Source organism: Lepisosteus platostomus, chromosome 20 (assembly GCF_059453375.1).
Source record: "Lepisosteus platostomus isolate fLepPlt1 chromosome 20, fLepPlt1.hap1, whole genome shotgun sequence".
Taxonomy (NCBI): Eukaryota; Metazoa; Chordata; class Actinopteri; order Semionotiformes; family Lepisosteidae; genus Lepisosteus; species Lepisosteus platostomus.
Genome location: NC_142630.1, coordinates 7,058,476 through 7,085,255, shown reverse-complemented (window position 1 = coordinate 7,085,255; position 26,780 = coordinate 7,058,476). Strand labels below are relative to the sequence as shown.

General features: G+C 40.3%; 1 protein-coding gene across 5 annotated transcripts in view; it reads right to left on the bottom strand.

The window, feature by feature from the left end:
- The window catches only part of nfat5b (nuclear factor of activated T cells 5b), a 54,077-nt gene that overhangs the window by 14,737 nt on the left and 12,560 nt on the right, over window positions 1-26,780 (bottom strand). For 3 of the 5 annotated variants that reach the window (XM_088614102.1, XM_088614100.1, XM_088614101.1), the window contains 5 exons: window positions 17,522-17,647; window positions 4,051-4,684; window positions 1,476-1,665; window positions 760-950; window positions 179-351 (listed from right to left, as the gene is read on the bottom strand). In XM_088614102.1, coding sequence (XP_088470228.1) covers window positions 179-351; window positions 760-950; window positions 1,476-1,665; window positions 4,051-4,684; window positions 17,522-17,579 — 1,246 coding nt within the window. In that variant the 5' untranslated portion in view covers window positions 17,580-17,647. The other 2 variants (XM_088614104.1, XM_088614105.1) reach the window with 2 other exon arrangements.

Here is a 26,780-nt window from a genome sequence, read left to right as displayed (position 1 = left end):
AAGCAAACGGGTTGCAATAAACACTTGTGATCGTTCACTCTTGGGTCCAGCAGTATAAGGATCTGATTAAAATAGCTCGCACCCATTACAGTTTCCTTGGTTACACTATGGTGTGGAGCTACCCCTTATTTCCTAGAAGGTCCCTGGCAAGAGACTAGGAATAACCCAAGGTACTCACTGCAGAGAATGGGAGATGACGGGGTCTGTAAAGTGAGAATGGAGCCGTCAGGGCGAGGGATATTGACTCTGAACACCAGCCTGGAACGCGTGCTCTTCTTCTTGGAACCAGCGACTCCAATCCGAGCTTCGACATCAGCATTTCTCAATTTCAGGATCCCAACACAGTCCACCCTGCAGACGAACGCACCTGTCATCTCCCTGCAGGCTCACACCAAGCTCACACAGCATTAACCCGCCATTCCTCATTAACAGCACTGCTGATTGATCTCTCCTGAATGCCGGAAATGTTCTGTGTGCTCAGGTGACTCATTTTAGCGACACAAGCGACCACAATATAAACAATATGTCACACTGAATCTGCATCTGTTTTTACTCAGAAGGTAGCATCTTAAATAAAAAACCTTCTGGTTGCCTGACAGCCTCAACCTGCAAGCAGGTGGTTAAAATGTAACGGGACCTAATGAAAGTCACATAATTGGGGGAATGATGGTTATTATAATAAACCACTGTGAGATAACATGGTACTGCTGAACTTTATTTCTTGCATTGCTGTGGAAGAAAATCAAATATTTCCCTTACGCTAAGGTCATGCTGTTGCTGGGATCCAGACACACTTCAATGACGGTTGTGCCCTCAATGTCCACCTCCTTACAAGCTGTAGTGTTGCGTCCAGTAACTCGGCATGCCTGGTAAAATCCATGTGGCTTCACGCGCCCTGTGTCATTACCTACAAAGACCTGCAGGATCACTGGCTCGTTCACACCTTCCAACTGGGAAAATAAGACAAACACATAGAAAACACAAAAAGGTATAAACCACAGTCACAGTTCTTACTTGTGCCCAGTAAGTAACTTTTACTGTACAGCTTAAAGTTCATTGTCAGGACACTATCCCCACAGAAAAGACTGACAATTCAGAGGAGAGTGTTGTCGATGTTGTGTGTAAAGTTTAACTACAGCAGAATTGCCAAACACAGAAAAAAACAAACAAAAACTGCCTGCACTCTCCTTGGATTTGGTGTCCAAAATATTTTTTAATATTGGCAAAGTCGTAGCATTTTCTCTGTGTGCACTGCTGGAGCCAGACTGAGCTGTGCTCTGTGACTGTCAATTACCTAGGAGTGTTTACTAACTCTAGACACATTGCGCAATACTACCTCAACTTCAGGTCTAATATAAAAAGATCTGCATGAGATGCAAGTATAAATGAATTACTTTTGTTTTCGCACTATAAATAAATGAAACATCCCCTGCTTGGCCAGCGTAGCGGCAAGATGCCCGTGGTTTGGGCTGTACCTTGACAGTGGGAAAGCCCTGCTGGGTGCGATCCTTGACGGAGCCTCTGCTGCCCTCAGTCAGGTACCGGGCTCTGTGCTGGGTCTCTGGCTGGACCAGGATTTTCAGCTCCTTTCCTTCGCTCTTACTGGGGTACTGTCCAGATAGCGGGACTCCCTTTAACGTAGGGCTCTGTGGGTGTTCGGCAGTGCTACAAAACAAAGTCATTCTTAACACTCAAGACACCAAAGGCCAAAGTCTCAAAATACAGCCGTTCTAGGGTTTCGTTTTAGTGTTTTGTTTTTATTGGATCTTCGCTTTCCTTTTTATTTGACTAAATCCTGAATATCTTGCTCAAGGCACATATGGGGATGTCATTACAACATGGCTCACTCAAATAACACACCGAAAAGGTTTAGACATTCTCTCCTTCAGAATGTGCACTTGGGTCTTAAGCTGGCACTTTGATAACTTTGTGAAAACAAAATAAACTTACATTCTCATAAAACAAAATGCTGCTTGTCCTTAGTTTCTGGCCTCCTGTGTTCATGGGCTGTGCTGGAAACCACATTTATTTTGGAGCTCTATGTACTAAGATGTGGCCTTCCGCAGATACCAGGAAATGTCATTCCAGTATTACCTCTCTAAACTCTGCTGAGCCCTTGTGTAACAGTGAATCCTAAGAGCTGGAGCACCAGCCCCAACTACAGAAACCAAACCCCTGTGGCCGAACAGCTTCTTGATGCAAAGTGGTTGTCGAACAAAAAGAGGGTTCATGGCACCCAGCCCTCCTCATCCCCCGGAAAAGAGCCCTACAGGATCTTAACCATGTCCCCCAATCTCATAAAGCTGCTTGGAGGCCTTCATCCCTTCTCTCAGTACTGGGAACACAACAAGCGGAAATGCGGTGTCAAGTCAATCGTTCAGTTATCTACTTTGGTCCCATCTTTGGCTGCATTCTGATCAGCTCTATAGCGATACACTGTAGCACAGCCCTTCAAACAACTGCTGACCTAGAGAACACCCGTCTTCTCACCCCACGCTAGCTTTAAATACTGTAAGTCTCCAATATACATTGAGGTTAAGCACACACAACATTATTCAAGTTTAATATCGCCGTGAGCTACATTATAATGGAGGTCTATGTCACCCACAAAAGATCAAACGGTTTTCATCGCCCAAACTAGATTAAAAATTACTTGCATATTTAAATGGTACAAACTGCACAAAACAAGAACAATACCATCTTTAAACTTCATTTTAAAGTTCAGGTTTATAGCTTTTCTCTTTGCCAGCTTACTTCCCGAAGTGTCCACGGGTCATTTGTCATTCATGTTTGTTTTCAAAATCTCCCAAAGCACGAGCGCCCGTAGATCTTTGCTGCATGAACACACAAGTTCAAATACTGTGGGACAGCTGAGGAGGTAGAGCAGGCGATTCTGCCCCCCTCTGCAAAGTTGCAAACGTGTCAAAACATATCAAAAACTGGCACACTTTTCTGTATAACCGTTTTGCTCAGGGTATCTTGCATGAATTCTACAGGTTATAATCAAAGCTTTTTAACTAACAGTGATTAATGTTCAGAATAAAGAAGCTAACCCCAACTCACCATCCCCAAATAAGTCCGATTACTGGACTTGATTTTCAGATGTAGTTTTATTGACTTTCTACTCCCATTTAATTTGCTTGTAATTTAACAGACGTTTTCCGATAAGCTTGCTCAAAAAGATAATGGCCACAGGAACCTTAGATGCAAGTCAGAAAGTCACTAGAATTTAAATCTTCTCTCACCCTCTTTAATTGTCCATCACTGCACCTTCATGTGCTCTTTACAAGACCAGAGCAAAGGAAAGGACTGAAATTAAGATGAGCCTGGTGTTGTGTACCCCTCATAGCTGACAATGACAGAGGAATAGCAATGGACCTCAATGTCAGAAAATGGCTGGTCAGAAAACATTTTGTCACAGTTCCTAATTAAAGCTACAAAACCTATTTAATGGAAAGGGTGACCTATTTAAACCCAAGGATCATTTCCTCGGGTGGCATGGTGGTGCAGTTATTCGCGTTGCTGCCTGCAGAGCTGGGGCCCTGGGTTCAATTCCAGATCTGGGCTGCACTCTGTGGAGTTTGTATATTCTCCCCATAGTCACCTGGATTTCACCCACGTGCTCCGGCTTTCTTCCACACAGTTAAAAAGACATACTGGTCAGTTTAACAGGGAAACCTAGCCCTGGTGCGAGGGCTTCTGTGTCGGAGCTTGTGTCTGTGTGCCCTGCGATGGACTGGCTCTCTGTTCAGGGTGTGCCCTGCCTCGCTCCCACTGCTTGCCAGGATAGGCTCCTGCTCGCCCATGACCCTGAAGTTGAAGAAGCCATAAGGAAAGGATGGATGCACGGAAGAAGGGGTATTTTCCTGAAGGTTTATGGTGACCAATGAATGACAGAAACTCCAGGACCTCTTAGAGGCCCGAGCTGTCCACCTCGGCCCTGTAGCGTACTCAAGAGCTAATCTGCCCTTGCGCGCAGCTGTCGTCCCGGAGAAGCACAGCGAGAGGCACTTTGGCGGGGATAATTGCAAAGAAAACGGAAGCACTCACTTTCCTTTAGGACAGGCTTTGCTGTCTGAGCCCAGCTGGGAGAGGACAAAGTGGGGCCCCTTGGCGCTATCGGCGTCAAACACATCCATGCTGGCCTCGTCCGCCGGCACAGGCTTGGGGCCCGGGCGCTGGCGCGGGGTACGCTTGCGGGACTTGCGCGGCACCTCCGTGTTGTCGTTGTACGAGCTGGAGCTCACAATGCTGAAGTTGGAGGCCGAGTCCTCCATCCAGATGCTGCTGCTCTGCTCCGAGTCCGGGGCCCCCTCATCTTGACAGGACATGCGGCTGTCGTCAAACAGGTCCTCTGGGGGAGGGGAGATATTCAGGACCGTCCGCCGCTTGGAAGGAGTTGTCTGGTGCTGCTGCTGCATCTGCTGGGCCCCTCCGCCTCCAACGCCGCCATTACTGCCGCCGCCGCCGCCGCCCCCACCGCCGCCCCCTCCAGCCAGCTTGCTCTCCTCGCCGAGCGTCTCGGGGATCTCACGGCTACTTACCCCCTCGCTCGGAGCGCAGCCGTCTCGCAGGGAGGCCTGCTCAGTGACCGAGGTAGAGGAGTGCATGGTGGGGCTGGAAGATGCAGTGAAAGAACTGCGAGGACCTCCCGTGGACAGAGGAGAGGAGGTGGGGGTCGCATCTGCAGTGTGTACAATCGCACAGTAAATAAGGGCAGTTCCACCTGCACTGGCTAGCAGTCCCATTCAAGCAGCAAAATTTTGCGCAGGATTTCTTTTGTCCTTGTTTCGTTCGTCTCCAATTTCAATTCAGTTTTTTTTTTTTGGGGGGGGGGGTTGGTTTGGTTTTGTTTGCCAAGAAAATTTAGTCATTGCATCATGATTCTGTGGGCGGACGGGTTCTTTTTTTTTTTTAATTGGACTTTTTTTTTCATTAAAAAAAACCTTTGCCTCAGTGGGGGAAAAAGATGTTCCCAAATGTTTTCCGGATTTGTTTTTTTTTTTTGGTTCTCAAATGCAGGTGGTTTGTTTTTCAACGGTTTCCTAATTCTGTCCAATTTAAAAAAACCTTTAAAATTAAAAAATATATAATTGATGGGTGAGGCTGCTTTAAAAAACGTTTCAGATTTGAGTTTATTACTTTATATTCAGATATTGAAAAATATACATATGTTTGAAACCCTTTAAACACCAGTTTAACTCTTGAGACCAAATGAAAAGTTGGTGCATATAAGTCAGATGATGCATGCCAATTGGATTTTATTTCCATACAGACAGGTTAAAATAATTTAGCTGGGACTGAGCGTAGCCACATAAACAAAATAAACAAGCTTCTGACCTATGAAGCAGAGAACTGCAGACCATTTTATATGCAGACACTCCCTGCTTCAGAGGGAACTTCCTGGAATAAAAATGAGACAACGAATGAGCAACAAAAGCTGATCATTCAAGATTTATTTTAATAAATTGTTTTTAAAAAAAAAAAAGAAAAACGCAAATTTGTGAAAATGGAACCAATATCCAAATTGCAGTGTTCCAATGCCCAACACCTTCAATGAATTGACAACTTCGGGTTTCTAAAATTCATCTGGTATGAGAGCCAAAGTCACTACATTTCGAAAGCATTCCTTAATTTTCATGATCACTATGTGTTATAGGTGTCGTGCTGCTCTCTCAGAGGTTTTAGCAGTGTCCGATGTCAGAAAAATGAATGAAGGAGGGAGTAGGGGAGGCAGTGCTCATTAGAGATATTACTCCGGTGAATTAACATGGAATAATACTTTTTGTTCCTCTATAGCCTACGCATACTGACGCAGCTACCTACTTGAATTGCTCCAGTGAGGATCAAAGAATATGCACTACTTTCCACTGTTTATGGCATTTTGTCATATTTGATATACACTTTCATGACTTCTGAAGAGGCCAGTATTACGCAAATTGTTTTTCCTTAAACGTCAGAGGTGCGATGAACAGCTTTCGGAAAAGAAAATACTTCACTGTACAAGTGGCTCTTCCGAGCCACCATATAGCAGTGTTGCACTTCAAAGTGAGTGTATGTATTAATAAAAATAAGGGCCGTGGTTAAGCTTTTCTGACATAAACGGGTGATAAATTCTGGTGATAAACGGGAAGTCCCACCCTCAGTGATAGAACAATTCTACACATCTGTCTACAATGCAGATGCACTGGGGCCATTTACAGGAACATCCAAGCTTTGACAGCACATGTGTCAGAACACTGCTGTATCTTAGGGACTAAAGCAGCCTAACCCATAGTTCTACCAGGATAAACCTGGTTAACAGCAGACGTGAAGGTAATATTCATATAAATCATCATAAATCAAGTCTTACTGTAACAGAAGCTCTTTGATACTTTCCCTATTACCTAACAGGACTTTGTGTCAATTAATACTCTCACCAGGATAAACAAAGTGTGGTGAAACAGTTCACCCCTTAAATGTTTATGGTTCAACATATTTTGACATATTTGACCTTCACTTGGATGTAACCTTGGACACCACACATTCAAATCATGGAAATAATCTTGTAGAATGGCCACTTCTGGGTAAACAGGAAACAATCTTTTTCTCCATTTGTAGATTATCATTCTTACTGTGGAACGATGGAGTTGCCAGACTGAAAAGTAAGTCTCTTAGACTGTTACAGATTTCTTTCAATCTGGGCATGCTACAAACCCGAGTGCTTAAAACCAAACTGACAGTTTCTGATTCCTTATGCAGGTGGTATCACTTCCTGATCAGATGATCAGATAATCATTGCACATGTTTTGGTGCACATGAACCTACAAACCCTCCAAAATGAGAAGGCAGAGCTAAGGGTTCACTTACTGTTGCACACACAGACATTGGCTTATTGTTTATTTGAAGTTATTTTTTTCTACTATAAGGGCTTGGTGAGGACAAGGTCAAGATCAATATGTCTAAATATGTTAAATCATAAGCTATTTTGTGTTAAGTGATGTACTTTTTTTCTACGCTGTACATTACGCTGTTTGTTTCTATACCTTTAGTATGTGAAGGTAGTGGCTATACAGACAACTCTGTATCTCTTAAACATGCAGGACTAGCAAAGAAGGCATTGTGTGCAATTTCTAAAAAGCAGCCTAAACTAACATCAGTGTTTATAAATGTTATAAGTCTTGTCCAAACTAGTGCCAAGACAACATCCATTTTAAAGATTGTTTAAAGGCTGAGTAAACACATGGATTCAAAAAGGCAATGAGAAACTTCACTAGCAATCAAGCAAAGCCACTAATTTACATACTTTTTTGTAAGTTGTTGTTACAAAACAATAAATCTTTAACGTGTATGAGGATATTTTTTAAATTTCCACTCTTGTTTAAAAGGTGCCAATGTGTGAGAATTATTCAACACTACACCTCATTTCTGCAAAGAAAAATTTAATAATCAAAGTTTTCAAAACTGATAAAATCACCTAACACTATAAATCAATTTCCTCCCTTTCAAATGCATCTGTGGGATGATGGCAAGTTCCACATACCGATATGAAATGTCCATAATCTCAAATCTTTTGTGAACTACATCACTCTTTTCAGGATACTATATTTTAAAAATCAAAACAAATAATTGTTTGTGGAATGTTCTCTGCTTTGCATTGGCCAATTCTTAAATATAGTTAACACCTTAGTATGGAAATTGCCAATTAAAAATAACGTACTGTTGTGGAAATCTTGTGTTTTAAACTGCATGAACTGGGAAGGTCAACTTCAATATTCTAAAAGCAATGCAACTGAGTGGCATCATATTCAAGCACTGAAGCAAATTAATATATATATATAGATAACCATATATTATCATATATAAATATCTGAAAACTCTATTGTATTATTGTCATGTCACATGTCATGAGCTCTTGAAGTGCAACAAATTCCCTTAGAGGGCAATAAAGGTTAATTCAAATTAATAGTTTATGACAGAAATCAGGCAATCTAAGGCAACCATGGTCACATGAAGTGAACCAAGCTGGTCGTGACAATTTAAGAAATGACTTCAGAGAGAAGAGATTCCTTTAAAGGAGCTTCAATGTTTGAGCTGCAATTGCTTGGGGGTAATGTAAGTATCTTCTTGATCAGCACAGATCTCCTTAAAATAGCTCGTAACAGCAGTACAGTAAGAATACCCTGTCTAAAAATGTTTTTCCCCCAAAAAAGTTCTTTCAAAAATTCTCTGAATATACATGCATATATATAAACAGATGCTGCAATGAAGACAAACCACTTCTTGTGTATTCATTATGGTTCAAGACAAAACGGTCATTTATTGCTTTATAAGGTCCTTTGGCTTTGCCTGAAAACGCATATGACATCAGAACTAACTGAATGAAAGGCGAAGTATTACTAAATTTCAAAAATAGCATGGAGGAGCCATTAGGAGAAGCTAAAAAATGTTTAAATAGCAGCAGAAGCAACAGGAAACTGACCTTACAGTGACATGCAAGAATGCTTTCAAACTGTGCAGTGCTTTGCCTTCTAGATGCTATTTAGCAGATTGCACTTTAAAAATGTACCTTGAGATCTGTACCTTTAAGACGTTGTTCAGAAAACACTGCTAGCATCTTCTTAGGGCCAAGGACTTGGGTAGTCTGATACCTCAAGCATCTAAAATGTTGCTCAGCGACAGGAACAGGCAAAGCACAGTTTGCAGCAATCCTATGCCTGCTGACATTACCTCAAGACCTTATACAGTCATTCACTGCAACACTGAATCTCAGATGGCCTGCCTGTGAGGAGGCAACACTGTTGCAGACAGCTACACACAGACACTTGAAAGTCTGCCTACATATACAAAATTACATACGCACATTCCTACACAGTGCCAGACACTTGCTTCTTAAAGGCACAGGGAGCTCATGAGTGACTATGCATGTCAGATCTGTAAATACTGTCAATATTTGTGCGACTTCCTTCAATCCGTTTTTTTGCTTCCAGCTTAGGGAATAGTACAGGAAGTTCACAGGTTCCACTCCTAAGACAAAGCAAACATCGTGCTTACTTGACATGAAATCTGTGTCCATGTGTAAGAAACCTTGTGTATTTAAAATGTATATGAAGTGACGTCAAGGTCGTGATCTCACAAGTGTTCCTTTCCATTTGCCAGAGCAGTGAAACCACGCCCACCGCCCTCCCAAGACCACACCTAATTCCCAAAGAGCTAGCAGGCGACGTGCAGAATACAACACAGCATGAGAAATAGTTCCATTTTCACACATTTCATATCCTATCAAAGACAACAAAATCAAAACAATGCAGTGGTTCTGAAAAACTGAGGAATTAACAAAAAGATTAAATTAATTTCAGTTAAGGTTTCAGACATACGTTCAAAATCTCAACATGCAAAAGAACGAATTTGAAAATAGCGGCATACTTTGTATGGAATCACAGTGTATGATTTGCAGCCACTATGAGCACCCTGTTATGCTGTGTACTTTCCTGATAACATCTGAATTAAATGAATCATGTGGCTGAAAGCAGCCTGCATATTTCTTAAACCAAGTCCACTTTAAATCCGTTTTGTTCACTTCCCTGGGAATTAGTAAAAGAAATGTCCCTTATCTTAAATTTTACTCCTAAAGCCATCACTCATTTATGGTGCCCACTGGAATTTAGCCAAAATGTGCTGAAGTAGTACCATCCTATTACTAACAGGATGATTAGTCCCAGTACCACATTACAGAGAGAGCAGGCGTGTGATCATTAGAAGTATACAATAAAAAGTTAAGAGATTACTTTTTGAAAGAATAGATGCACACAAACATTTGATACTGGCAAAAAAAGAGCCTTGTGGAAGCCATTTCAGTATGGAAAGGAACTTCCTTATAGCCCTACACTTCCCCAAGGTTTAGCACAGAGCCTTGGACAACACCAGTTCTAGTTACTTGGCTGTTCAAAGTAAGGCAGAAACTATTTAATCAGGAAGCATAATTCTAACAGAAGAATGGTGTCTAAAGTCAGGAAGAGGAGCACAACAGTAGCAACAAGCTCCACTCTTGGAACCTGCCTCTAATATGCTCCCAGCTCCATTCCTTGTCATCCCAGATTCTAACTGTGGCCACTACAGCATCTTGTGATTGGAATGGGAAGGAATGGTGACGCACCTCTTTCCACTCCAGTCTTGAAGTTTCTGCCTGTTTTTCAGTTGAAGGAGGTGAAACTGATTTCTGGCACAGACCCAAGCCAAGATCATTTAACCATTGTACAGTCTACCTGCATTTGTAAATTCTGTGTTTACAAGTATGTCATCTGTTTCACTTTATCCTGCTTGCATGTGTTATCTCAAACCATCATTTACCGGTGTTGCTTTACATACCCAAGCTACTGTTCATCAATGAACCCAGCAAAATGTTAATACTATAATAAGCGAGATTCAAAAACCCGAGAGAAACGGGGTTAAACACATTTCCGTGGATTAACCAATTGATGCACCTCACTGTGTAAAAGCTCATCATATTGCTCACATCAGTTGGCACAGTTTGAAAAGGGCTGTGATTGAGCCCCTGTGCTCCAAGTGTGTTCCCTGTGCTAACCCCGACATGTATGACACTCTCCCAATTCAGAATTTGCAGTGCCAGCTGTTAGATAATGCACTGCTGCTCTGACAGATTTTCAGCACTACATTATAAACCTCCTTCCACACCAGACCAATCAGTCCAGACTTACTCCCAATTATGCTCAGAGCACCATCTGTCATCTGTGCAGAAAGACGGTTCCAAGACAAGCTGAAATCTTTAATGGTCTAGAAAAATCTCTAAACCCTGCTGTACTCGTGAAGTGTCTGTATCACTGACAGCTCCTTAAGTATTTCAAATGCCATGTGTATTCCATGAGCAAAAATCAGCAGCTGAGCAGGGACAATTATTTTACTGCTTGCAGAAAAATATTCAGAAAAGCTTTCTTGCAAAGCTGTAAAATTCAATTGCTATTGATATCTTCAATTCTCACAATGCCTGCCTGTTGAAACAGGCTTATCCATTTTTCTTTTTGGGACTTTTCTACCTCATCACCACATTCACACACCTCACCTCACAGAATACACCTCACACCCAGTCCCCAGTAAATGAGCAACACAGTAACTTCAATTGATTTGCTTTTTCTTCCCATCTTTCTTTCAACACCTAATGTAAACATCTGAACTCTTTTTTCGACACCTAATGTAAACATCTGAACTCCTTTTTCAAACCCGTGATCTTGGAAATTATTGCACAGCCATGCATTTTTAGTGTGCTTTCATGTGATCATTTCCTACTCCTGCTTGGTATTACGTCCTTTCTAAAATGCAACTACCTGTATTTCTTTGCAAATAAAAACGTTTTACATTCTAACACTTGTTTACAGAACAGAAACAGATCTGTTCAGCCCATTTCTCCAGGAAAGCACAACTTTCAATGCCCACCGTTCTCTTTTGGTTGGAAGTAGGTGTATCAGCAAGCAGGCCTTGGGCCATATGAATCACCTCTATGGCTGCGCCCTACACATGGGCAATATGTTGGGCACACACAAACTAGTGATTCTAAAAGGGTCCTCTAGCTGGGCAATGTCTCGGACCCACTGGCTGCACTGGATGTGCAACTACACCGAAGATGGAAAAAACTGTAAAGAATTACATTATTTCCTACATATGCATTAAATAGTATCAATAAAAAATAGTATCAATAAAATAAAATCTAAAATATTTCTCAACAGGCAGTGCCTTCCACTCCCACTCTAATTAGGGAGCACCTATTGTGGCAGAGCTCTTGGGTTTTACACTTTGCTCATCACATACTTTAGGACACTGGTGCTACATTATCTCATCAATGTAATGACATCGGCTTTCAGGATATCATAGTTCCAAATGCAGATGGGTGACAGTGTAAACAACAGCTTACAATACCAATATAATGTGGACTGTGCAACATCTGAAACCCAAACTGTGAAGAATAATTTGCTTTCAGGCTGACATCAGTCCATCTAATACAACATGTTGGCATGTCAGATTAATATAACAAAGGTATAAGATGTGCTTAAAGAGTAGGATATCCTGCAGAAGCCTGCAACTGCCTGTGAAATTCTTCTGCACTGGCTGCTGAGATGCTCAACCAGCAAAGATGGCAGACTTACTCTGTGATCCAGATTTTGCAGGTTCGGACATATCACCACATGACTGACTACGGTTTGTGGGCCAGAGCAACTGGCTGTGCACTACAAACGAAAGGATGGGATTAGTCAGCCAGGGCTCTAAACTGGCAATACTTTTGGCAACAAATGCACCACTTCACCAACCGACTCAAAACCCCCGTTTGTGACTACATAGCTTATGATACATTTCGAAACACCCAATCACATAATTGTTTTACATATTAGGTGGATTTATGTAAAATAAATCGGTGATTCTAAACATACAAGAAAAAAGTTCCTAAAGAATGTTATAAATCAACTAATTTTCAGTTGAATCTTGTTGTAGAATGAAATAAAGACATTTAAAGTAAGCAAGGCCTCATAAGGACCTGCTTGTAATACATTTTAAGAAAGATCAGATCATTTTTTCATCTTTCCTTGGCTCCTGGAAGAGAGTGAGTTACCCAACACCTATTAGTGCACAGAAAGCCACAGCAAGAAACAGGCAGAGAATGAAAGGGCAAAGTCTAATTGCTGTTGTCTGAGCAAGAAAAGCAGTAAAAAGCAGTTAGCCCAACAGATACCACTGAAGCAATAATCAAAGTAATGGGAACTCTCTCGCTCACAGCTGTGAATCCTGAAAATATCCATCTAATACTCCATTTTTTTTTAAATGTCACAAACAAAATGTAGCAACATTATGTGATAACTGAATGGAAGTGGGGATTAAAAGGATTACATTAATAAATTTGTTAAAAATCAGTTAGGAATTTGGATATGAAATTCACTGTGTAAAGAGAACCAAAAAATGTTCAAGTGCATCTTTGGACAATCTGCCTGTTTGTTTACATAAAAAACTGTCAATCATGGCAACCTAAATTGCTTCACTACACTTTTAGTTTGTGAATACATTCAAACCAGAAAAAAAGGCAAAGCTCAAAGAGGCTGCAAACCACTTCCCTAACTTTTAATGGGCTGTTGACTTATTAGAAATTTACCAACACCAGTATTTGAACAAAGCCTGTCGGGCATTTCCAGTGTCCCAGCAGACGCAAGCAACAGGTTGCAAGGGCTCGTGATGCTGGCTTCCGACAGTGTGAAGAAAAAAGGTCTTCTGTAAACAGACTGACTGACTGAACCCCCACTAGGCGCTGCCTACTACCAGAATCCATCACCAGGCAACACAAGCAAAAATAACCCAGCATTAATGAGGATTTGGTTAAATATAACATATTTCTACAACTCCACCCAATGTTGTTCTGTTGTACTGCACCCTTCCCTTCTCATTTATATATCTCCAGGGCTCTGATTCGCTGCCCTAGCCTCTATCTGCACTGTTGGGAGTCTCCAGATCTTCATCTCCAGCAGCCTTTGCTTTCATCTGTGGGACAGCGATCCTTCCCGAATTCAGCTACTCTGTTCCTGTCAGCAGTTAAGCTGCTTGTGTCACAGCCCAAGCATCAAACACTGTGTTCCATATTGCTCTGGGAGACGTTCCAATAAGCTTTGGGAAATAAAAGTACTAATAAAAAATAAAAATGAAAATAAAATTAAAACAAATCAAAAACGAGAAAGTCTAAAAGTTAGACCGACCTACACAGTACCCTGGGTGAGATTTGATGGGTTAAGTGTCTCTGGCACTAAATGTCTTCACTACTGATAGACAGACACTGTCACTCAACCCACCACGATGCCTGTTTCTGAAAGGTGGAGCTAGAATGCAAGTCAAGTACATTAATAGCAAAAACAACTGGCATTCCAGCAAAAGAAAGCAAGTCAAGTCACTTTGTGCATTGTAAAAAAGCTCAAAGTTAATCTTTGTCAAGAAGACAAAAAATCAATTAAACCTTGGCATTTACAAACATTTTCAATCAAAAAAGACTTCATATTAAAATATATACTCTCTTTTACCGTGGCATGTTTTATTTTATTGCTCATTCTTGAATTTGAATAAGGTTAGATTACTGCTTAAATTTGGACCTTGCAAAGAAATGTTTCTATTGGTAACTCATGCAACAAACCTTTCTTGGCAGAACTAAAAGTCTGATCCCTCCTGGCACCCCTACCTGACACCAGCCACCCCCGGTCCTGTAAAAAGGGTGGGAGAGATGGCTGCACAGGGGAAGGACAGGATGTGATGGGGCCCTGGTTTTAGCTGCAGAGGCCAGCAAAGAGGCTAGGACAAACCTCTGCTGCACTAGGCCACGAGAGTCTGCTCTGGGAACTCTGCCCCTGCTTCTGTCATGAACCGGGCCTGGCCAAGCTGACTTACACCTGTGTTGCAGCAGGTTCAGTTCAGACAGTGAAATCCTGAGAATGTGGCCGCTAAAACAGACCAGCCTGACTTAAGTGCCTCCTCTGTTACCAGCTACATGGGAGACTCTACAAGAGCAACATACGGCCTCCTTATTCATCCTACTCTCAGCCCAATTGCTTGTTTTATGTGAATGACCAAAACAGCACCACCTCACAAAAAACAAAGGAGAGAGTTCACATAAATCAACTCCATAAACAATTCATGCTCATTAAAGACTTTGAAAGGAACTCAATAATGCTCCAAGATTAAAACTGGGCAATGAGAAAGCTAAATAATTTACGTTTAAACATATCTAGCTGAAATGTAAAAGTACAGATTTCTGAACAGCATGAGAGAATAACCAGAAAGTACAGAATTCTTTGGTCATTGCTTAGAGAGGAACTGTCAAAGATGCAGAATAGAAAAGTGTGAGATATAAGAACAGTGTTAAAGCAGAGAAAGTGCAGACAGCGCCCTGGGGAAATGAAAGAAAAGCAGTGGGTAACTCAACAGACCAGACAGTTTATAATACTACAGACCACACACTACAGACAGTGAGCAGCAGCCTACATGCTGGTCAAAGACACAATGAAGCAATGAATGGCAGCCTTCAATAACTGGCTAGCTATATCAAAACCAAGCACAAACACATGAACAGTGAGTAGCACGTTCAAAATCAAAGGCAACATTTCAGAAGAAAGTTATGCAATTAACTGAAAGAAACCGGGAGTCTGAAACAGAGGACAGAGTGAATGTGCAGCAGATAGTGCCAGTGTACAGGAGCTGAATGGCAGGCTCACCATACTCATTACGGAAAGCAGTGTCAGACTTGGAAGGACCTAGATGCTAAAAGCAAGGTCTTTCTCCCCTGTTTCCCCCACCCACCAGCCGGCCTATGAGACCTAATGCGGTGAAATTTAAGAAAAGGTTTCCCCCCCTTTCTTTACAGAAAAATGGATACTTCATCCAACATCCAACCGTCCCACCAAAAGCTTTTAAATAAAAGCTAGGCCACCAAACTAAGGAGAAGAAGAAATTAAACAGAAGGGAAACTAGTTCAAGTTCCAGAATTTGGGAGTAAAAACAAGACGAAACAGCCAGAAGAGACAAGGCCAATTTGCAGTTAAACCTGCAGTCCCGGAGTAAATTCATTTAAGCTTGAAAATACTTCACCTTCCATCTGCTACAGCCAGTATGTAGAGGGATGCACATGGCTGCAGTTAGGTACTGATGTCCAAAGGCAACAGACTTCTGGTTCTACTCAAACTCACTCTAAACCTGCACACTTCAATAAGGGGCAGAGTGAAAAGTGCAAATTTCAATTGCAGATTTACTTTCAGAGCTGGACATTTGTGAATGTAAAAACAGTGAGAGAAGAATTTTTATCTTCCTCTTTTTGAAAAAACAAAACAATTAACAGTAATTTTAAACATCTGATAAAAATCCAATACTTTATTTAGGTTTTTACCTAACTAAGTTACTTCCAAAAATGCCAACCTTTTCACATCTTTTAAAAGACATAAATAGCATGTCAATGATATGTCTGTGTGAAAAAGCAATACAAACATGACATTTTAAACAAATGGGTTTCAATTGTCAGCTTAATCAAAATAAATGTAAATGAAACACTTAAGAGACTTTTCAGCTTTGATCTCAAACTTTTTGTGAGCAGTACCGAAATGGTTTTGTACCCATCTTATAACGGTCTCACCTCTGGCTGAGGTTATACATAGCCAGTATAACTTCTAAACATTTATACAGTATGTTACGATTGGTAAGATTTCATTAGATGTGCAGAAATTGCAATAATGCCATTCAATGAATAGTATTTTGGTTTCAAGACAGTTAAAAAGTTAAAATTAAGTGTCAAATAGACTATTTTATTCTTTTTTTTTGTCCAAAATGGAAAAAAAAAGGTTGTTGGCATTTGTAGTTATAAGGTTTATTCATGTTGTGAGACAGTTAAAATGGGAGTCAATTCTGATCCCTAAAGACAGGGGTACACTCTTCCAAGGAAAAAAAACATTCCAAGTGTAAAAATAAAAAAAAAGGCTTTCCTTAGACTCCAACTGCAAGGCACTGCGTTACCAACAGGAACCATGGTCGAGTGGAAAGTATCTTAAGACCCTAAGAATCTTTCAGCACTTCCGGGATTATGGAAGAAAATACTACATTCCCTGAATTCATGCTAGGGAAATGGTATTTCACTAAAGTTATTCCTAATGCCTCCAGAAGATGATGAGAACCGCTGTGTTAAAACTACTAATCTCGTCTACTAACAGCTGACTGCTCTAATTCGTTTTCAAATGACAAATTGTCTGAAAGTCTGCAGAACTTATTTAAAAATGCAAATCTTTAGGCTGAAGTCAAATGATTACATCACAAGAGAGAAAAAATATAGGTCTCATACTCTGCATGTTAAGATTTTTATTTTAAAAAAATTAAGACACTGAACCTTTGTCAAAAACAAAAAATTGAACACAAAACCAGACCACACTGTTCATATTCAGCCAAGCCTCTAAGAGAAACTTCAAAGGTGCACCAGAAATGCAATACTGGTTTGCTGAGGGTAGATCCTCCCGCCAATTTATCAATACAAGCCAGACAAAAGCACAGATACTGTAGCTGAACACAAACAGGGTGCTCATATGATCAGAGTTTTTTGTACCAGAAGGATTCACTATGAGGAAATAAGGAATAAAAACACAGACAACGTAGAAAACAGCTGTTTGACAGAACTAGCAGAAAAGCAAAAGTAAACGATTTAAAACCTGATGAGTAAAACCCATTTCTAATTCCACAGACGTCAGCCCTGGCTCTGTCTGGTCTACCAATGTATGTAGAACTTTGCTGGGATATGACGGCAAGCAAAATAATCTCCCTTTCTGTCCACTTTTATCCCCCCCCCCCCCCATTTGTTTCAATACTTTGCTAGGTCTTCTGCTTGCAGGATGCATGTCCTAGGGGAAAGGTCTTGCAGGTAGCCTAAAGAAGGTGGGCTTCCTGTAAACAGGCCTGGGACCATTGCCAGCACTGCTCACTGCTACCAGAGTCCTAGGGCAAGGACACGGAGAGAGAAAGAGGGGCATACCTGAAGCAAGCGCGGCCGGGGGAGGGGGCCCTGCCTCTCCACCACTCTTCTGGCTCATGGCTGCTGTGTTGCACTCGGTGGAGGACGGCAGCTGAAGCTCTTTAGGGAGAAGGTCATAGACTGATTCTGGAGAAAGAGAAGGCACTGGGCTTAGCGTCACGAGCCATTCAAGCTGGACCGAAACCCCACGGGCCAGAGACAGGAAAACAATCTGGAAAAACAGTGTAATCAGGAACGTCAATTATATGTCATAAACTGACGTCACTGCAAATAATGACAAGAAATCAAATTTATTTTACCCTCAAAAGCCTAAAAAAAAATCAAGCGTAAGGCTATTTCTGACTTTTTAGAAGAAAAGACATCGGGTTAAAGTATACTGAGCATCAAAATAAATGTAACTTTATTCTTTACATGAATTATTTCCGCATGTTTAGTACAGAAATTAAATGGATTTTGGATATGAATTTTGTTTGGTGTCAGTGACTGATAAATGACAAATGACAATGATAAATGTCCGTGTTATACTTGAGTAATTCACTGTTGGATACACACTAACACACCACATTTATGAGAGACTACACATGAAATGTTCTTCAATAACCCGAAGAATGTCTGCTGAATACCAAGAGATAAAAGCACCGAAAAATAATAAATAAGCTTTTACCATTCTGGTTGCATAACCTATCTTGGAAGCTGGACTAAGCACACTATTGCTAACCATCCCTAGGATGCAATCGGGATTGCGGGAATGTTCCACAGCCAGTAATTTATAACCTCATAAGCTGTTAAAACCAAACACACTCCGTCATGACAGGCCACGATCTGGGACACCACGAGCCGTGACAGCTCGCCAAGATCAACGCATCACAGGAGTGTGACGGGCAGGGCATGTCACGTTGCAACAGACCTGCATTTACAGTGATTGGTGGCAGCCTGGTAGCTTGGAACTACAGCGATCAAGCCCTGGGACATCATTCTCGCTTTCCTGCACATTGTATCCTCAAATAAAGCAGCTCTCATGATACTACCCTGGGACTTCCACTTCACACCCCTGCTGATTAACCCTGTTGATCACAAATATTGATCAGCAGAAGGAATAGTACTATGTCACACCTGTTCATGAAATGCTAGTGGACCTCCTACAAAAACCGTAATTACATGATGATATTTTTTTTCTGGAGTTATAAGTGACAAGTGTTTTTGGTGTGTCAAACTTATTTGCTAGTGGGGGCCAGATTAGATTTAAACGTACTTTAAGTGGATCTTACAGAGCACAAATTACCAATGTACTGGGCACAAATAATATAATTTGTATTCTGCATTTTTAGTGTTTATTTTACAACAAAATACCCTTTAAAATGAAATTAACAGTTACCGCCTGGCCTAACTTCTCACTGGTTTTACCAATCATGGCCTCCTAATAATCCCCTCTATGAACTGGCTTCATCACTCTGTTCTCCTCCCCACTGAGAGCTGGTATACGGTGAGCGTACTATGTGCACTATGGCTGCCGTCACATCATCCAGGTGGGGGATACACTTTGGTGGTGGTGGAGGGGAGTCCCCATTACCTGTAAAGCCCTTTGAGTGGAGTGCCCAGAAAAGCACTATATGGGTTTAAAGTATATTTATTACACATTTACCAGATCCTTCTGAGATAACTTCTGAGTATGGAAAATCTTTTACCATTATCCATAAATTGATTAATTTGTAGTATCGGCTGTGATCACTATACATTATGCAAATCTGTTATGTTTGAATCACAGTTCTGCAAATGACAAGATGTGCAAGCATATTTATGTAGATCAACTGACAAACTGCAGGACTTCAATATATTTGTACTTGGGCTGTGGGATTAGTGAAAAGCAACAGTATCACCTGTAAACTCTGCTTGAGGGACTGACAGGCTGAACACTCAGCATGGCAAAAGGGAAAAGGTGAACAGGACACTGTGTGACAAAACAAAGCAAAACACTGTTGGCTGGATTTCTACTATCATACATAAAACATTGGCTTTCCATTCACTTCAACAAAGAAATCTAAATTTCTTCACTTCTCTTGAGCTGTAGAACATTTTCTTTCCAGAAACGGTGCATCTTTCGCCGAGGTTGGTCCAAAATTTGAAAAAGGGGGAGGAAGAGTATATACATGTCTCAAGATATCAATCTGTTAATTTTGTTCTCCATCTTTAGAGTGCCCTCTCACCCCTGTCATATTATATTTGCAACAACAAATAGGAACACTGTGACCAGACAACAACAGAGAACCACAAGGAGGGTTCTGCATGCAAACTGTTCCGGTGACATCAATGCTGGCTCATACAAGGCATGGACTGCATCCTCACCGGGTCCCTGACTAACACCTGCCACATGGGCTACTGCACTATAAGCATGTCATTGCACTAGCGCATTCGACCAACTAAACTGAAAAGAGCTTGGCAGGCCTAATGTTTCGACACCACTGGTATCTTATCTGAATCAACTGAAACACTGTAAATCAACCCATATTTAGCAACTCAAAAGTTCTTCTGTAACTGCGGCTTTCCAGGCCTGATCTTTAGTTTTTCTTACAATATGGTTATCATTACATGTCATCTACTAGATCTCCAGTTTTGTCCTTCAGTTCATGTTGCATCACTTACACTGGCCAATGTCCTATATGGCCCCCAGTCTGGAAAATATTCTGACAGTTTAAATATGGATTAAAAGAACCAGGGATAAATGAGACCCTAACCTAGATTCCTGCAAGTCTCAACGATCTGAGCACCACCCTGTGCCAAGGTTTCTCCACTGTTAGCTATACTCCTCCCCAGATGGCTGTGTGTTATTTTTGGGAAACAAGAGCACAATGCCCTCCAGCCATGTTTGGTATGCTGAGCACTACTCTGAAAACAAGTCATGATCTCCCATATTCAACACTACCGCCAGGCGACTCACCCCACTGAAACAGTAAAAATGTTTTAATGAGACTAGACTGTAATGCACAACTTCGTTCTAGTTTATTTTTATTATTCAGTAGCCTGCATTTAAAAATTACATTTAAGGACTCTATGTGGCTAATGCAGACATGATTGTAGAAATGCCTTAAATGAAAAATCAGGTTACCACTGTTTCAAAAATTATGATGTAGATTAGGAGGAACACAAAGGTATGGGTTCAAAACAAGAAGTAAATACATGTCCGCAAACCACAAAAAAACAAAATTATATATTTGAAATATACACAATATTACACTTACCACTAGATTCTTCAATAGCTTCTATCCACAAGCAGTGAGATTGGCAAACACATTTAGCCATCCCCCTCGGACCACACCTACACCATCACCATCTACCTCTTTATAATTTCTTATCTATTGCACATCTCCAGTCATTGTTTACACGTCTGTATTGTTTACATTCAAACTGTCTACATGTTTACTTGCACATTGTCTGTTTGTTTGTATATTGTCTTGATGCATCGTTTGCACTTTGTTTTGTTTTTTACACTTGTTTAACAATCGAGAGACTTTCTGTAAGTAAGAATTCCATTGTACCAGTACCGGTTACATGTGGCAATAAAGTTCAAGTTCAAGAGAAGAAAAGCTGAATTAGTTGCACAGTTACGTTGCATGCATCCATTTGTGTGTGAAATATTCCTTGACGAAAATAAAAAAGCATAGCTGAAGGCGGTGAAAATGTACTGGATATCTGTGGTTAAAAAATTCAATGAAAAACTACAGCAAAAACTAAAAACAAAAACAGGCTTCGAATGTAAGGTTTGAACCAAACAATCATTGTTCAGGAACACAGTATCCCACTGTAAAAATAAATTCCATTTCTGAATCACTCATTTCAGCTTTATCAGTTTGTATGTATGTCTGCAAAGCAGTGGAGTTTCATTTTACTGAGAAACTCAACTGCGTTACTGTACACATATGAATAAGCACCACCAGGCATCAGTGTTACTATCCATTCAGATCAGCAGTTTGGATGCAGAAACAGACTAGCCCCTTCATACCTTAAAACTCACTCACACGTCTGAAATAACTGGAAGCCATCACATTACATGAACTGGATTTGGGTCACTTCCAAACCAAAAGATTGCAAAACTATTACCAACTACAAATGTGGGAAGATGTTTCCAGACAATCACTAGAGCTTCTCATTTTGTGAGTTATGGAACAAAGGTTCATGGGCTTTAGAATGAAACATGAAACGAACTCCCTTGATCTCCTCTATTAATGATCCTTGGATTAGCTGCAGGGGAGAGAGCAGGAGCTACAGAGTAACATTCCAGAACACTTGCACAATAGTCAGCTACTTCCCCTCAGGCTAATGGGTCACAGGGAGAGGGACTTAAAAGGGAGTTAATTCATTAACCAAGAATTATGGATATGAAATTAATGTAGGTTATTAGAATAGCCTGATTTCTAAATGCCAGAATTATTTGAATTTGTTTCCAAGTTTCTGGGTTACATAAACCACACTAATGCTGCCACTAGGCAGACAGCATCAATTTCCGAAGAACAGCTCAGCAGACTGCCTGAATAAGAGCATTTGAAATGCTAAAAAAACACACTCTGGTCTCCACACAAATATGTATTTCTGCATCTCGAACATTTGAATGTTGCACAGCTATGTAAAGTCAAATAGTGCCGTACACACTATAAGATTCATTGTACAAATCTCAAACAGAATTTCTGTATAAACATGGCAGACAAGGTGGCACTGAAATTATGTGTATGGTCTTATACACATAGCCTGTTTTGTTTACAGAGAAAATGTTAATCCTTTTAAAGGAAACCTTTCCCATTAGCTGAATGAAGGGATTAAAAACACTTATGTAACACATAACCAAAGGCAAGGTCTTTAAAATAAACAGACTTCCAGTCTCAGAAACTGTCTACGTGATTCATATTCAGTGGTGTTGTTGAACAAGTGAATGGCCTGTTCAAATGATTCCCCCATCACTGGCTTTTAAAGCCTGAATATTTCTATTCTGCTGGACTGCTCCTTCCCACACACACAGTGCTTACTTTTCTGAACAAGACAAACTATTTTCTTAAGGTCTAAGACAACAGTATTAAAATAAAAATACACTAAAATTTCTTGCAGCTTAATAGCAGAGCCCCATTTCCCGCTTTTCGTTTAGTTGGTACTCTGACCCCTCACACCTCGAAGCACAACATTACATGTTTTCTGTGATAATTGTGGCCTTTTAATTCTTGTTCATTTTATCTCATTTTCTGTTGAAAACAAATAAGCCTATTTATAGAGTGCTACAGGCAGGTCATTGGAGCTTTTCCACCGCTGCAATTTAATGAACAATAAATGTTTAATAACATCACCCAAGGGAATTTAATACAGGTCCATGAAGATCCATAGCAGGATCAACAAAGCAGTCTGAAAGCCAGTGGGATTTGTTCTATTAGGAGGATCTCTAAAATAACTGATGAGCATAAAATAACTATTGATTATCTGGTACATCAGATGTCAGGTCATTTCACCTTTTGAAACAAAGAGGAAGTCTTTGTCTAAGTCAGTTTTTTCATATTATTAGGACCCACAACGTCTGGAATCATGGTATCGTGTTGAGTTCTTTTTCTGCCTTTTCATGTTAAGTTTCACTCATTTCACCACACAGATCAATGATTAATCAAAGCACTGAACTGTTAAGGATCTGATCCGGACATTTATGTAGGAATACAGTAAGAGGCCGGTATGGATCTTACTCCCCCATTAAAAAAAGAAATGTGAAAAATATTTTTATGGTTTCGAGACAAAATACTAGAGGTGTTCAATGCAAAGGCAAAGTTTTTTGTCTTTATTGTTTTTATTCTTGCATTAAAGATGGACTCTTCAAAATAAAAAGCCACGTTAGGTTAGTATTTGAAGCTCAGGATATGCTTCTGCTGCTCTGTTCATGTCAGCAAAATTCACCCTCGGCAGCTTCAGGGCTGTGATATACAAAAGTATTCTGCAGATTCCAAACATTAGATAAATGACCAGCATATCACCATGTTCGAATGATATTCAAACAAACTTTACCTTTACAGTTATCAGTAGAATAGTACTGACACAAATCTCATTATTTCATTAAGTAGCACCTAATATAAAAGATATTAGGGTTCTACCGCTGGTATAACAGCCAATAAAGTGTACTTAATTTTTCACTTGGTGACTTCTTGATAAGATTAATTAAGTTAAGTGAAATTAATTCAGATCATTTTAAAGAGTGAAAAGGCACTTCAGTAACCCATTTCCATAAACCCTCAGTCGCGTTTTAAGTTACAGGATGGTCACTGCTATTGTCTTCTTCAGGGTCTCACACTGCATCTCATGAATGACCTGTTGTATAAGTGGTAAATAATGCAAGGTATTCTGGATCAGAGTGATAGCCAAATCGACCAACATTTCTATATATCAATATATTTTCAATGCACTCAAGTTAAAATGCCTCTAAAGTCATCTTTGAAGCTGTTATGCTGGTTTTGCATAATTTTTTACAGTGTTCACTAGGGGCTATTCAAATGTAGTTCAAGATGGGAGTTCTTAATGGATTCAAATTTGTTTCTTTTGATCCTTACTTACCATTTTCTGTGGACCGCTCTACAGAGTAAGTATAAGCCTCTTTACCTCACAGATCACCGAGGGTGCACTTTAACAGTGAACCACTAAGTAGGCAAACATTCACCTAAACCTGAAACAGAGGGTGCAGGAAAGCCCACTTTGAGCCCCATTTATGAGGGGGGCGGGGGTGTTTATTTAAAGGGGATGTTTACTTCATACCAGTGTTGCTACCATGTGCTTCCCATTATGTGTAATTTGTTCCATGCAGAAGTAATGAAGGCACAAAGCCCACCACTGCTGTTTTGAACACTACTTAATGCAATCCATCACTCACATCTTAAAGGAAGTGTTTAAGCAATTAATGATTTGATTTCAGCAACGCATTTCTGAGTTTCTGAGCTGGCAATGTTGCCTTGAGAACAGAACCCTGTTCAGTATTAAACAAAGGAGCAATTATAATCCAAAAGGCACAGAGTGCTGCACGTCAAGGCACCTTTCTCTGCATGTATAACACGTTTCTTCAAAACCCAGACCTATTTTGTTGGAAGTCATCTCATATTTCTTCGCATCCCCAAAATACTTAGCTTAATCAAAGTGAAACGTGACATGTGAAACGTGAAAATTTTAAATGCTGATAAAAAAGATGCTTGGAATCTTAATTTTTTAAACCTTAGCCCCTGCCAGCATTAAGAAGAGCTGGTACTGAAACTTACAAGATGAATATTGTCATTCTGGTTAATAAGCAACAGCATCTTTGGAAGTGGAAGATACTTTGGCTGTGCTTCATTATGTTGCTACTCCAGACCCTTACGGTATATTCCTCTTTTCTTAAAAGACTGCCTAACAAATGTACTACACTGTTTGTGCCAAGAAAATCAGAGAACCTGTATTAGTTCCCAGATGTAATCAGGACCTCAGTGAACATGTGGTATTTAAGGTATATCCACAAACCAGTCCTCTAAATATGCACTTACAAGATGAAGTCTTCACCCATACAAATGAATAAATTGTGCCACCTACCATTTTAGATTCCAAGGGAAAATCAAGCCAAAGAACTGGTACAATAATCCAATGATCTGACAAGAAATCTGCAGCTACCATAAACCAGCTGCGGTGCACAAACCATTCATCACACGTGGAAATGCACACTTATCCAGTGGTGCAAAGAGCACAGGACATCGACTACTGAGCACTGGAGAAATGCAAAATACTTAAAAGAATCCTTTCACCGTGATCTCAATAAAAGGACAAGTGCTCATGATGCTTACATAAAGAACTCGACAGCCCAGACTGTCTGTTTCTAACAGTGAGGAGTTCTGGTGGCGCTGAAATACTTAGAATACTTAATGACAGGTACTGAGTGATCACCTTCAACCCGTGTTGCAGCACTTCTTTCTTGTTGAGAGGGATTCAGACACTTAAAAATCTGTGGGCATACGGCCATAAGTTGTTGTTGACTATGAGTATTAAAAGAAGATAAAATAATTTAACTAAAATTCATTAGAGTAAGCATTCTTCCTCCCCTAAACTAAGAATTTAAAAGCTAATGATATCCTGGAACCATCAGACTTGGTGTGATGTGTTTTTTTCTCAATATCCTAGTGTTAGACACTCCAAACAGCACAAATATGCCCTAATAATTAGCGGAATTTCACAGTTTCTTCATTAGATAACAGCTACGCCACTTCTATTACTTTCATACTTTATGCCAAATTACTGTCATTGTCACTTTGCATTTCAGATATGAGAGCTTTCAAAGCAGAGAACTGTTTGAATTTTTTGACATACTGCTTATTTTCCTACTACACTACTGTAACCAAGAGATTTTGCTGCCTTTGCAGACAGTATTCATCCATACATGTCAAGCAATGTGGCAGGTAGATAACCAAATGTCAATAAAAAGGTATTAATGTGCACCAGAAAATAGTGTTGACACCAATACAGAACAAAGACAGAATTAGAATTGAGCTGACTTCCCAACACACCGACCTAAGTCTGATCACAGCAAGCTAAGCATCTCAACAAATATGAAACTGAACATCTCTGACATTGGGAAAGTAACTGATATTATATTAATTACATAGTAATTATCTGCATTAATTCCCAGAAGTCAGGTGGTGTTTAGAAAGACAGAACCAGCTTTGTGAAGGTATGTGAAGAGGATAAAACAGGGTAGAGAGCATAGTTATTCACAAAAAACAGAATTTCACCCTTTAACAGAGATCCTCCAATGCCCACTGAATCAAGATTCACCCTTTTCCTGTAAGTGGGACGTTTAAAACGGAAATGAGCTCTTGTTCTGGTAAAGGAATTAGGAGAGGTTTCACCAGATGGACTGCTACTAAGGTTGCTTTTTAATCAGAAAGCTGCACTTGTGTAAAATGAGCCCGTAACAGTGCCCAGTACCACATCTAGCATAGAAACATAACCCACTGACAGCTCAGATTTATCCTTTAAATATTTAAAAGTGTGAGCAATTTCAGATGGCATTTCTCTTGGGACCTACTCTGGCACTGGGCCACAGCACACAGATTTCCTTCATCTGTATAACAGCCCCTCAACACTTCTGTGGAAAAGCCCTCAGTGCTTCACACTGTGAAGTACCAGACCCAAAAAAGCTATTCTTTTAAAAGTTTTAAAAGACAGCATATGCTCAACATCATGTTTAAGTAATAAAGCAGTGCACGCTTAAAATAGGCAAACACTGCAC